Source organism: Vanessa tameamea, chromosome 26, assembly GCF_037043105.1.
Source record: "Vanessa tameamea isolate UH-Manoa-2023 chromosome 26, ilVanTame1 primary haplotype, whole genome shotgun sequence".
Classification (NCBI taxonomy): Eukaryota; Metazoa; Arthropoda; class Insecta; order Lepidoptera; family Nymphalidae; genus Vanessa; species Vanessa tameamea.
In genome coordinates, this window is record NC_087334.1 from 4,104,204 (window position 1) to 4,117,082 (window position 12,879).

The window sequence follows — 12,879 nt, forward strand, 5'->3', positions numbered from 1 at the left end:
GTTGGCAGGCAGAGATCACGTACCGGCAAGCGCAGCGTAGGTCGTCCCCCCGCGAGATGGACGGACGATCTGGTCAAGTCCGCGGGGTATCGCTCGATGCAGGCCGCTACTCACCGGTCAAGGTGGAAGTCATTGGGAGAGGTATATGTTCAGCAGTGGACGTCTTACGGCTGATATGACGATAATGATGAGGCAGAGATCATATATGCTATGTTCCAAATATTGGGTTCTATTTGAATTTAATGGTTGTTGAAGTCCGCGAGCACAGATGGAGTCGGCGCTCCTGATATATACAGTTAACCCCGATTAACCGGGGTCGGGTTATCCAGGGAGAGGATTAACCTGCGTCTCTTCGATATCTTCAATTGAAATCTCACTGGACTTTTTGAAACAGCAAGTAGCCCGCAGTTCAATCAACTACTGATATCTCACAAAACTGAATCATGTAATAGAAGAGAACCAAAGGAATAGAAACTAGAGGCTAGAAGCAAACTAAATAACCTATTATTTAAGAAAAAAAATAAAGTTTTATCGTAAGCAATATTGGAAACCAGAAAATTGTATATACTAGATTGTAATATTTATTAACTTCACGACATTTATTTCGGTTTAACGGTGGTTTCAGTTAATCTCTCGGACCCAGCCGCTGGGTTAATCGGTATACTGTATAGTTTTTAAATATTCAGTTTGTATCGTAACAATTTGCCATGATACATAATATAATATGCCCTTGCTGTTACACAATTATAATTAAATATATGTCATGTCTATAAAGTACTTTTAAATCTGTACATATAATAAAATTTGTGACTGTTTGTGATATTAAATAACCGCTTTTTACTAAATTTATGTATATACGGTACAGAAACGAATATCGTGCCCCAGGAAGGATGTAGGGAACTAGATGTTATTATTTATTTACAGCAATGATGTTCTAGTAAATTTATTATTATTATTTATTAGAATATCATTGATTTACAGCTAAAAATATAATCTACCTCAATTTTAGATACTTCATTGATTTATCATTATGAACCAGCTACAGAAATAGTGACAAAACGTCGCGAAAATATAGATGTTTTTAACCGAGATAAGAAAGGAGGTTCTCGATTCGAATGTTTGTTACTTGAGAACTCCCGACATTTATGAACGAAATGTTTTTTGTCTGTTTGATCATACTACCTATTTGGTCCCATTTAAATGACGAAAAATATGAGGTCGGTAATTTTTTTTATTATTTTTACATGAAATAAAGTGATTGATGTAGGTAGATGTATTTTTAATTTAGTTGTGCAGTTTTTATTTTGCAAAATGGAATACATATAGAATTTTAGTAAAATGTTATGTATTTTTTTTTTTGACTTGGCGTGCATAGGCATCACTACAAGAGATTTAACTGAAGCAGCTTAGTGCCACCTCGATGTCCTACTGCCTTTTCCTAAATTCAAATTTATCAGAAAACAATAAAAATAAAAAAAATATTGAGACATCATTGCAAACTGTTATGCAAAATTTAGATGATTTTTCTGTTATCTACGTTTTAAAAGAAATATATTTTTAAAGTACAAAGTAATGAGACAATTCAACACTGCTAATAAACATTAATTAGAAGCCTCGAAACTAAATTATTAAGGCAAATTAGACGACTTGACCCACTTTTACGAATAAAAACTAAGATAAATAAAAGCCTTGAATTATACGAACACAAAATATTTTATTGAAATTAATCAGTCTTATAAGAACGTAACTTGAAGGAATGACTTAAAATAAAATACTGAAAAACGCTAGTTCACTCGGCTTTGTCGCCATTCGCCTGATCCTTTACTTCCTTGCGGACTGGGCCAGTCTGCGTGATAGGAACCGCACGTTCACCTTGAACCGCTGGAGGCACCTTCCGCGGAGCAGTGATAGTTAGCACACCATCGGATGACAAACGCGATTCAACAGTCTCTGGAGTACAGCCTTCGGGAATGGCATACCGACGTGTGAATTGACGAGAAATGAAGCCATGTTGATCTTTCTTCTCCTCATGTTTGCCTTCGACGACAATATAACCATCTGCAGTTTTGACACTTATCTCTTCAGGGTTGAAATGTTGAACATCGAGATTCACTTGAAATTTGTCTTTGTCGTTCTTAATACTGGATCCGACATCCCGTGCCGCTGCGGCGAGATGACGCCAGGGTCTATAATATTCACGATTGACCATAGGACCAGTAACAGCGCCCAGAAGGTCATCAGGAGTTAATCCCAACCCAAAGTGCTGGTCAATGAGGCGGCGAGGACGCTCGAGTTCGTAATCCAACAAAAACGGTAGTAGAGCCATTTTTTAACAATTCTTGTTTCAAATTAAATTGAAATGTCGCGCCAAAATCGCTGTTCACAAGTCGAGAGATTCGTACGCTTGCTTGTTTACAAATGATACAGGACAGCGCTTGAATCGCGTATTTAAACGCGCAGACGTGTTTCTAGTCGTACGTAGAACGTTCGAGAGTCGAGCATTCGAGAACGAGCTATTCAAAGTCAGGGATTCTCAAATAGGGGCCGCATTTGTTTTTTTTATTTGGACTGAATGTATGATGGTTCAAATAAATATTATTAGTAAATATATAGATATTACAGGCTTATAACGTAAATTTTGGCTTAAATTTAGTTCTAACTTCTTGCTATTTTATTTTTAACTGAATATACAGAAGGTATTTTTTTATTTTAGTGGAGATATTTATATATGTATTTACAAATAACACTAGAGCAATTTAAAATGAATATTACCTTTAATTAAATAATGTATATACATTTTTTCGTAGTAATTAGCCATGCTTTTTATTATTATTATTCTAATAACTTGTTTTTTTTGTGTTCTCTTTATTAATTCATTCATTCATTATATTTTAAGTGGTAGGTAATTGTAAATTGTATTCCTACTTAAATGCTAATATTTTTTTTTTATTCATATGAATTTATATATATATATTTATATTTACTTTTATAGAAATTTTATTGATTTCTTAGTATATTATAATAAATAGCCTACCTATAACCACTTCGTTGGTCGGTAAACATTTTTAAGATAAGCCAACATATAACTGCCCATCCCATTTAGAGTTGTTTTTGGTGGATTTTCCGCTATTCTTTAAACATTTACCGGTGAAAGTATACTCTTTGTCCGTTTTTTAAAAGTATGACTACATTAGGGTGTCTGTCATGTATAGAAAATTCCGACAATCTCCATACCGCTTTTGATGTACTTATGTACCGTTCGTTTAAATAATTTTAGTATATTTGCTGCGGTGCCATTAATACGGCAGTAGCAAATTATTAATAAAAGTACTTTCATAATAAAAATAAATTCAAAAGTAAATGTAGGTATATTAAATATTCACTGTGATTAACGATTTTTTGAATTGTTTTGAAGCGACTCTTTGTTAAAAATTTAAACAGACTTGATACCTCAAAATTTCGAGAGAATTCCGGAATTTTATAGCGACATCTGCTGTCCAGTAGTAAAACTATTTGAAATAAGTATATTACATTTGATGTATACTGCCATCTATCTATAAAACTGTAAACTATTTTTAATTATTTTTTTGTAATGCAGTAATTTATAGTCAAAAAAGGATTTAAGTATTAATAAAACATAAAATCATAATTTTATGTATTAAATTTTAATTATTTATTTTTAATAAATTGCCATTAGTAATAATATATATTATTACTAATGGCAATTTTCTTGTTTTATCGAAAAGCAAAGACTCAAGGTAGCCCGGGCTGTCCATTGGTCGTTCATCGGCATCTACGTAGACTTGAGTTTCATACTTTCGTAGTAAACGTATTACCGCAAGACACTGCAGACTGTGAAATTGTGATAATTTCTGTGCGTCTTTTTTTTTATAAATAATAAGGTGTGCTGTGATTTATATACCGTATTTTATACATACTTATTAATTTAAGACTAAAGTGATTTAACACTACTTTTTTACAACTGCGGTATTTTACAGTAGATGTTGTGATTTTTGTTTTTGTGATATTAATTGTGCGACAATGGCAGACAATTCAAAATTGACCGATGAGGAGTTAGCCGACATAAGGGAACAGTTTTCACAGGTATGAAAACATTTTATTTCGTGTTATTAGCCGGCATGGGCATGGCAGGCAAGTGCGCGAGTTCAGTGGGGTGTTTATTTCTACTCTGAGATTATGGTGCACATGCCGCCTTTTGCAATAATCGAGTTTGTTTGCCGTTTAAGGAATCTACCAGAGAATTTTAGCTTGCTTAGCCTTGAGTCCGCGTGTGGTCGATATAAAGACGGTTTAATGCGTGAATATAAATCAGTAATATATTGAAAAAATATTCAGTCCCAATTTACTTTAATTATGCTCTGAAAATCGTAAAGGAGGTAGTTATTATAATTATGTTTTTTCTTTTAAGCTACATCTATTTATAAACCTGAGAAAAATGTTTAATAAATAATTTTAAATAAAATTGCATTGTATAATTATGTTAATGTTTATTATATACTAATCAGCAACGAAGATTTAGTCGTAAATTAATTTCATTATAATTTTATATATTATTATATTACTAAAATCTATTTATAATTTGACATGAATCCATTTTTTTGATTATAAATTACTGGATGTTTTAGCATCTTATTTATTTCTTTATTTTGTGAAACAAACATCACTAATGCTTTATGAATGTTTACAAAATTAAAAACAGTCTTAATAAATACTGCCCTGTTATAATATTTTAGCACACATCTTAGTATTATCTTGAAATTTACTATCATTTGTATATTTTATTTAGTATAATTTAAAGGCATTATTTTATAAGTTTCTTCAGATAGCAATTGTTTTTTATTTTAATAATCCTAAAAAAAAATTATACTTTTACTTTCATAAAAAAAATATCAATCCGACGTCCTTCAGTAAACAATAACAGGGTATCAGTTCATGACAAGATAGCAAACTAATGATAGTACTTATCTTAAATGGAGGTGTCGTTTCTAACATATTGATATAAGATTTAAAATGCCACTTATTCAAATTTCAAAGCCAGAATGATTATTTGTTAAAGACTTATTTGTACAAATAACATGAATATACTAATATTATGATTTTTTTTATAATATGTAAACATTTTTTTAGAATCAAGACAAGTTCATTTGTTTATGGTATGAAAATCACAGACAAACATTTAACAAAAAAAAAAAAACTTAAAAATTGCCCTGAATGTATGCTTAAAATAAAAATATCTCACACATTTTTCAATGTAATTGAGAAAGGATCGTTTATACCAATACAAATCCTTAACGGAACTTACAAATAAAAATAAATATAAGCAAAGTGTGAACCTCTTGTTTTGTCATTGGTTAAAAAGCAATACCTTTAATTTTAACCTTTGAAATAAACTCTAAAATAAGTATTATAGTAAGTATAAAAGTACTTGACTTTAAAATACTAAATGCTTTATCGTAATTTTAAATGACAAGTAGGGATGGGAACACAAGTTGTGTAATGTAACAAATACTCCATGCATGTGTCATACATTATACATTACCCATGAGGCAATTTTGCGTTACAGCACTATTTAGTATTCCAAACTTGTAGATATCTTGCCTTGACACCATATTGTCCAGCAGGCAATAACCAAATTGTATCCTTATAGCAATTGCATTGATTTTTTTATGGGTATTATGCAAGAATCCTATTTAACTCACTTTACATAGTATTGTTGAAAATAATGTTTTCCATTTTTTTTATCAATTATCATAAAATGAGATTAGTTTACTGAATGAAAGTTTGTTTTCTTTTTCGAAAATATACGTGAGATTCAAATGCAACAAAAAAGTATAAAGTACATGTAAAAAAAAAACAAAATGATCACAGAAAATGTATTTAATTGATCCTCTGATATTTATTAAATGTTGATTAAAAACGTAATCAGCATTAAATAAGATTAGTTTTACTTATGTAGAAAATTAATTCAAAAATGTTTTTGATTTTGGAATCATTGACATGACGTCGATGACGTCGGCAAGTCGAAATTAATACATTTCTAAAATATACCTATTAATACAAAAATTAAGTTTGTAAAATCTTAATATACCGACTTTTAATTAACAGATAAAAAATTATGACAACAATTCTTGTACACATGTTGTTTTTTTTTAATCTTGTAATATTTTTTTCCAAATTTTTACGTTTAGCAAACTAAAAGTCTAGCAAGTAGAAACTAAGACGTCTCGCCCCTAGACGTCTGTATTGTATTGATCGGCTCTATTCAGAGATACACGTGGTTCTTAAATACGAATATTAGTAGAAAAAAAAAAAATTATGCGAGACTAATGTACAATGAAATTGGAGGTACTACAAAGGCTTATGGTAACATTATTGTTTATTTTCTGGCTTAAATAATATTAAATACAATAAATTAGAAAATAATTCGATATAATATTCAAGCTAAGGTAACTAAATGTACGTTGTAATTATTTATTTTTTTATTGCTTTTTATAAGATTTATTATATGTATTTATTGCATATAATAATATAATATTGTACTCTATAACTATTTAATCTTTTCAAACCAATCTAAAGTGTAACAACACATGTTTTGAAACGTGAAAAAATGCCGATTTCTTTGTATAAACAAACTTTCTTGGTAACGTCAGCCCTTAATGGTGTTTATGTTACCTCTTAGACTGAGAAGCTTTGAGTAGCTATTGTATTGTTTATATTCGATGTTTACTATCGTTGAAACGTCTAAATGCATGTTACAGATTAATAAACACCACAGATGGTTGGTTTACCCATTACACCGATTTTAGAATCTATATCTTCTAAACATTTTATAATAAATAGTATAAATTATATTATTACTACTGTATAATATTATCGAAGACGAAAATCTTAGTCGATACACTGTTACCTCTTTTGGTGTAATTTGAATTATATTACAAGATCAGATTTAACATCGACGATTCTATGTGTTGCGTTTCAAGCACAAAAAGGGTAAGTTTGATCAAGTGGTCTCGTGACGAGTTTTATATATATATCTCTAATAATTAGGTACATTTTTTGTGAAAAATATTTTAATCTGTTTCATAATTAACTTTTTCATGATTTTAAACGCATTATCGTTATTATAGAGGCGTTAAACGTTTTATATTATATTCATATTTAATTGATCACTGCTTTAAAAAAATGATAAATTCACTAAGAATGCGGTCACAATTTCGGCGTGACCCTTGTAGGCTAAAAGGTTTCCGGTATGAGTCATTACCTTGAACGGTACTGCTTATAAAGATTGTACGACGTTAAAACAAGACCATTTAAGGAAATAACTTATTCAGAAAATATACTCGACGTTGTCAAAATGTATGGAAAGGTAATTTGTAAATTATAGACACTACTTTGATGTGTCGGTTTTCATATTGTACATAACTTTTTTTTTTCTTTATTAGTTATACGAGGTAGGCAAAATAGGTTGACTGATGGCTGTATGTTAAGTCCTTTGTGCTGGCTCATCTTTAAATCGGAACACAACAATATTAAATATTGCCGTTTGTAGGTAGAATGTGATGTTTGGGTGGGTGATCCAGACACAAACCCTAACTACCCGACCACCATTTAACTAATGTATATAATATTTTATTATTTAGCCTGTACCTTCATAACTATATTTAATTTTAATTTGCTCAACCTCTTGGGTGGTTGGATGGAATCTATTATTATAGAGATAATCTTTGATTTCTGCCACATTATTTATGTTTTATGATTATGTATATATAATAAATTAATATTGTAAATGCGAAAGTTTATGTTTTTGGATGTCTGTTAATCGCGCCAAAACTGCTGAAAAATATTAATTGATTGGTATGGAGCTTGTGCTCGTTGGTTAATTTTTTTTATTCTAGGATATAGACCACATTAAAAGAATTACATATTTTTAAATGATTTTATTTTTATTTTGGAAGAGCAACGTTTTCATAATGGATTTATTAAGTATAAATTTTATTGACTTTAAATTCTCTATCCGATAACTACGCAATCAAAGAGAGTATGTTATATATGTATGTTAAGTGCATTCCATACATGTCGATGCAAACAATAAACTATTATTATTTATTATTGATAACTTTACAAGTATTATGAAATGAAATAGATACGCAATGTTGATATTAAGACTTCTTTCTCAAACTGTGACGTCATAATCCGGTCTGCCATTCATCTAGTGGTTATCTATGATGAGTCATAACGCCTTACCGAGTTTGACACAAGAATTTATGGAATATGAGTAATTAGAAACTCTGACCATTCATGGTTTAATATACTGCTGCAATTTTGTTGTTTAATTTATTTTAAATAATTTATCAATTTCACCGCAAAGTTTGTATTCATTTCAATGCATTTACTATTTATTTATACTGTTAGTCAAAAGAAATATGTCCGTTCTTTCGAGAGAGTTCTTGGGCGGGGGTTGTTTTGTATTATCCCGAAAAACATTAAGATCGCATTTGACTTGGTGTCCTAAATATTTGTTGTAACGTTTTGACGTAGTTTCCTAGGTGAAATTCTACTAACATATAACGGTTATAATACGTTTTCGATTATTTTCCTATCTAACTTCAACCGAACCACAACTGTAGGGTTATTCTGTAACAAGAAACTCAAATCTCACCACAGAATACGAGAGTGAAATGTCAGTGTGGTATATGACATTGACTCAAATAATTTTAAATATATATGGAATACAGATATCAAAATTTTAAGCGTTTTTTAAGTTAAATTAATAAATCTTATGATTCATTAAAATAATACTTTTTAGAAAAAAACGCATGAATTTAGGCTCGGGTTCCATAACAGGATCGATTGAACACTAATTGTGAATTTTTATGTTGTTGCATTGTAAATATTATTTATTTGAAAAGAGCAACTATGCGAGTTTCTTGTCGTTTCTTCTAGCTGGAGGCTGCTTTCCGAAACGGTGGTAGTGCTTAAATATCGACTATTCATTGTGAAGTTTACTTTAATAAATATAATTGATTTGAAAATGGCGTTACACTATAAGTCAGTTGTCAACATTTCAGTAGTGAGATGCGAAATGGAATCTTACAGAATCACATCGCTGGGTCGTTGTGTTAGTAGAGTAGAAAAACGTCTTAAGTGCAACGATATTGTTTCCTTCGATCTCGATGAAGTGACATTTAAAATGGGCGCCCTGAGTAATGATTCATTCTTAGATTAGTCTCAAAATCCGTAAATCATCTTGTGACGTACTGCGTCAATTTTCTAGTGATAACTTTACACATTTATATGATCGATTGGACGAAGATAAGTAGTTCAGCGTCGTTTTTGAATTTTGTATATCATTTCTACATCACGCAGTGAAGATCCTCTTTAAATTCCGAGTCTATATCTCAAGTATAGATCTGTGACTAAGACGGGCAATAAGTCGTATGTCGATTTGATAATATAGAATTAGAACAAAATAATTTTGCGCAAATTGTAGGCCTTTATTTAGCTTAGTGTTGGTTCAGACGTCGAAATGCGAACACAATCAGAGGAAAACATATACCATTGTTTTTTCTACATTTGCTTCCTTTTTTTATTTTGACGTAAGTAAGTAAAAAGTTAATATATCTACGAAGATAATATAGAAAAATAATATATTAATATTTTATATTTGTGCTTAGAGTATGAACTCTAAGCACATTAGTAAAATAAAGTATTATTCAAGACATCTTATTTACCTATATAGTTGTTTATTTATAACGCCTTAAAATTTAATCTGTACGTTTGAAAAGCAAAATCGTGTCATAAACCAGCAAAATTATCACAAAGAAAAAAAAATAAAGTTATAAGGATTTATATTAATCTTTGACAGCGCGTTGCTGATCTAAAATTCACATATTTTAATTACAAGTTACAAGTTTATCCGCGGAGCGATGTGCATCGACCTTGGTTTGGAATGTGGTCACTCCAGCCTTTGTCCTACCTTATGACGCAACACAGTAGCTAGAACTTATAAAATAACCAATAAGAAATGTATTCGAACTACTTGAACATAATATTTTTTTTTCATTTATTTATACTATGTTCTATATTGGTTCCACTTTTTTAATCTGTCGAGCGTTGAGTAATAACGTTCGATTTTTAAATTTAATTACGCAAAACAGTAGCTAGGATTTTTAAAACATCGAATGAGAAATATATTTGATTTGTCTGATTTTTTCTTCTTTTATCTACTCTAACTTATATTTTGTATATTATAAGTATATTATAACTTGTATTTTGTATATTATAAGTAAAGTATTACTATTCGATTTTAAATTTTATTTTACAACACATCAGCAAGAACTCATAAAATGTTCAACAAGAAATAACTAACTATTTGAACGAAATATTTTTTATTTATATAGAGTGGTTTTATAAATATTCGATTTATTATATGCATCATAATAAAAAAATATTATTGGGGCAAAGTTACTTTTTAACTAGGTATCATAGGCCATTTCGTAAGTCGTATTCAATCAATTCTGACGAAAATCGGGTTCCTCTGTATATTGCGAGGGTTCCTGGTGCAGTAAACAGAATTACTTTAGGATTGTTCACCATTAATATAAAATATATATATTATTTGTTGTTCTACCCGTTTGGAATGGACTGAGAAAGTTTACCAGTTAAAATAAAAATAATAAAAAATGTTTTCAGTATAATATTCCTAAATTAAAATAAAATGAATAAATATAATATGATAAATTCGGACGACCACATCGACTTCAGTACAGGATTTTATTAGAATCGTTCCAACGTTATTGTTTTTTATTAATAAACTTTAATACACGCCTATTTATCATTATGCCTCAAAGAAGTTTTAAGCTTATTATTAACCCAGTATATTTTATCCGTTGAAGTTCAGAAACAAACTTAATAGATATTTGATAGCGTATTAAATTTTAGATAAGACAATGAAGTTGAGATTCTATAAGTAAAGCCATAGTCCGAAAATGACCCACTACTTTGAGAAGCCTTCTCAATTTAGAGCTTATTCCACCAAGCTATTACAGTGCGAGCTGGTAGTTAACATCTCTATATGTAAGTATAATTACATATCAAGTATATCTAAAAATAATGGTTGGATAAACAATCATGTTAATAAATATATTCCTAGTATCAACTCTTATTTGTTATTCAAATTGGAAAATATTGCACAATAAACTCTTTGTGGTTTATTACGTAATAAAAACACCTTTTAACAAGGATTTTGTTATGGACTAGAAAATATTTTTCGAAATAACTAAATTATAAAAAAAATAACTTCACTAGAACATGATACGTTCATATAAATCTTACTTGAATTAAAACGATAAGTGGTGTTTGGAATTTTGCTACTCGATCACGAATAACAGGACGAATTCGGATGAAGTGAATTATGCTGTTGAATAAAACGGAGGATACTCTTTAGCATTATAAAATATATATATATTAGGTACCTATGTTATTCATTGCATGGAGAAGCGAGATTATTTACTCGATTACCTGCCGAGTGACATCGAATTCCGAGTAGTGATGTTGATTTAATCGTTTCGCCTTCTTTACAAAATGTCACTTTATTTGGCACTAGTACAATTGCTTTATTTACACAATAAAAAAATGCAAGCAACTGACAGACGCGATATAAAACTGTCAATACAAGATAGATATGGCTTGATGCCACAATTTAAAGGAGTAGGTATAGGTTAAAACTAAACACGAGGCTGTATGGTGTCATACCTTTGCCAAGAGGAAAGAAAATTAAAACTGCCAAATGCAATTACAGTTTTTATTCTATTCTCAGAACGCTTATTCATTGTACATCTAATTTATTTAACACGTGGCACTTGCTTTATATTTAACTAAAAAAATACACACCAATGACAGCTTCCATGCACACAAGTCAAACTAACGAATTGTCAAGCATGTTCATAATAAGTTGTATTCGCACGTGTCACTAGCAAAATAATCTTTGCCCTGTTGGCATAAACAAAAACCATTAAAATAAAAAGCTGTTTGATTTTAGTAATGTCAGATAAGTCTATATTACAAATATTTCTTTTTGTTATGTTTTTTTTTAAATGGCAACATCTAATAAAAGAAATAAATCATAAATTGTAATTAGTTAGTTTTTTTATTCTTTTACTAATATTATTTTAACAATCATTTACGTCTTTTTATTGAAAAAAATAATAAATAGGTATGTAAGGTATCGTATTGTTATATCATAACATAGTATAAAACAAAGTGGCTTACCGCTGTGTTAGGCCTTTAAAATTGCACAACGAATTTTGATGCGGTTTTTTTTAATGGGTAGATTGATTCCAGAGGAAGGTTTAAAACGCAGGGAAATAGCGGTTTTTATTGTCTAATGACTGAAAACTGTGAACGTTGTAAGACATTCTGTAGTATAATTTGGTATCAGCATTACACCCTTGCGAAGCCGGGGCAGGTCGCTAGTGTAATATAAATTATGTTTAGTGACTTTCTGTTCATTATAATTTTTCATACATACAAATTTCCGGGATGAATTCCGCATCATACAGTCCATAGACTATCTCTTTAAAAAAATGTCGTCGATTGCTTGCTTCATTGAAAGACAAACAGAATCAGAACCCACTAAAACACGCATTATTCTTAACATATGTACCGTTACGATCGATGAAATAAATCCGCGAGGCATATCGCGTCACGAACTTTGCGAGCATACAATTTATTACTGATAAAAACATTTATATGTGTGTATACCATATATGTACTTTAATAGCACTTTTATGATCACATTGTGCGTTCGTGTGTGAGGAAAATGTCTTATAACACCTTGTATTTCTTTGTCTTATATGA

At 30.1% G+C, this 12,879-nt stretch overlaps 2 protein-coding genes across 2 annotated transcripts in view; one reads left to right on the forward strand and one right to left on the reverse strand.

Moving 5' to 3' along the window:
* Nucleotides 1-1,694: 1,694 nt before the first annotated feature.
* On the reverse strand, nt 1,695-2,434 carry LOC113393404 (protein lethal(2)essential for life-like). Its single transcript, XM_026630279.2, has one exon. The coding sequence runs from the start codon at nt 2,324-2,326 to the stop codon at nt 1,790-1,792; it is 537 nt and encodes a 178-aa protein (XP_026486064.1). The 5' UTR covers nt 2,327-2,434; the 3' UTR covers nt 1,695-1,789.
* A 1,321-nt stretch (nt 2,435-3,755) lies between these two features.
* The window catches only part of LOC113393300 (plastin-2), a 54,964-nt gene continuing 45,840 nt past the window's right edge, over nt 3,756-12,879 (forward strand). The window contains exon 1 of the mRNA XM_026630118.2: nt 3,756-4,104. Within this exon, the coding sequence (XP_026485903.2) occupies nt 4,042-4,104 (63 nt within the window). The 5' untranslated portion in view covers nt 3,756-4,041. The remainder of the gene's footprint in view (nt 4,105-12,879) is intronic.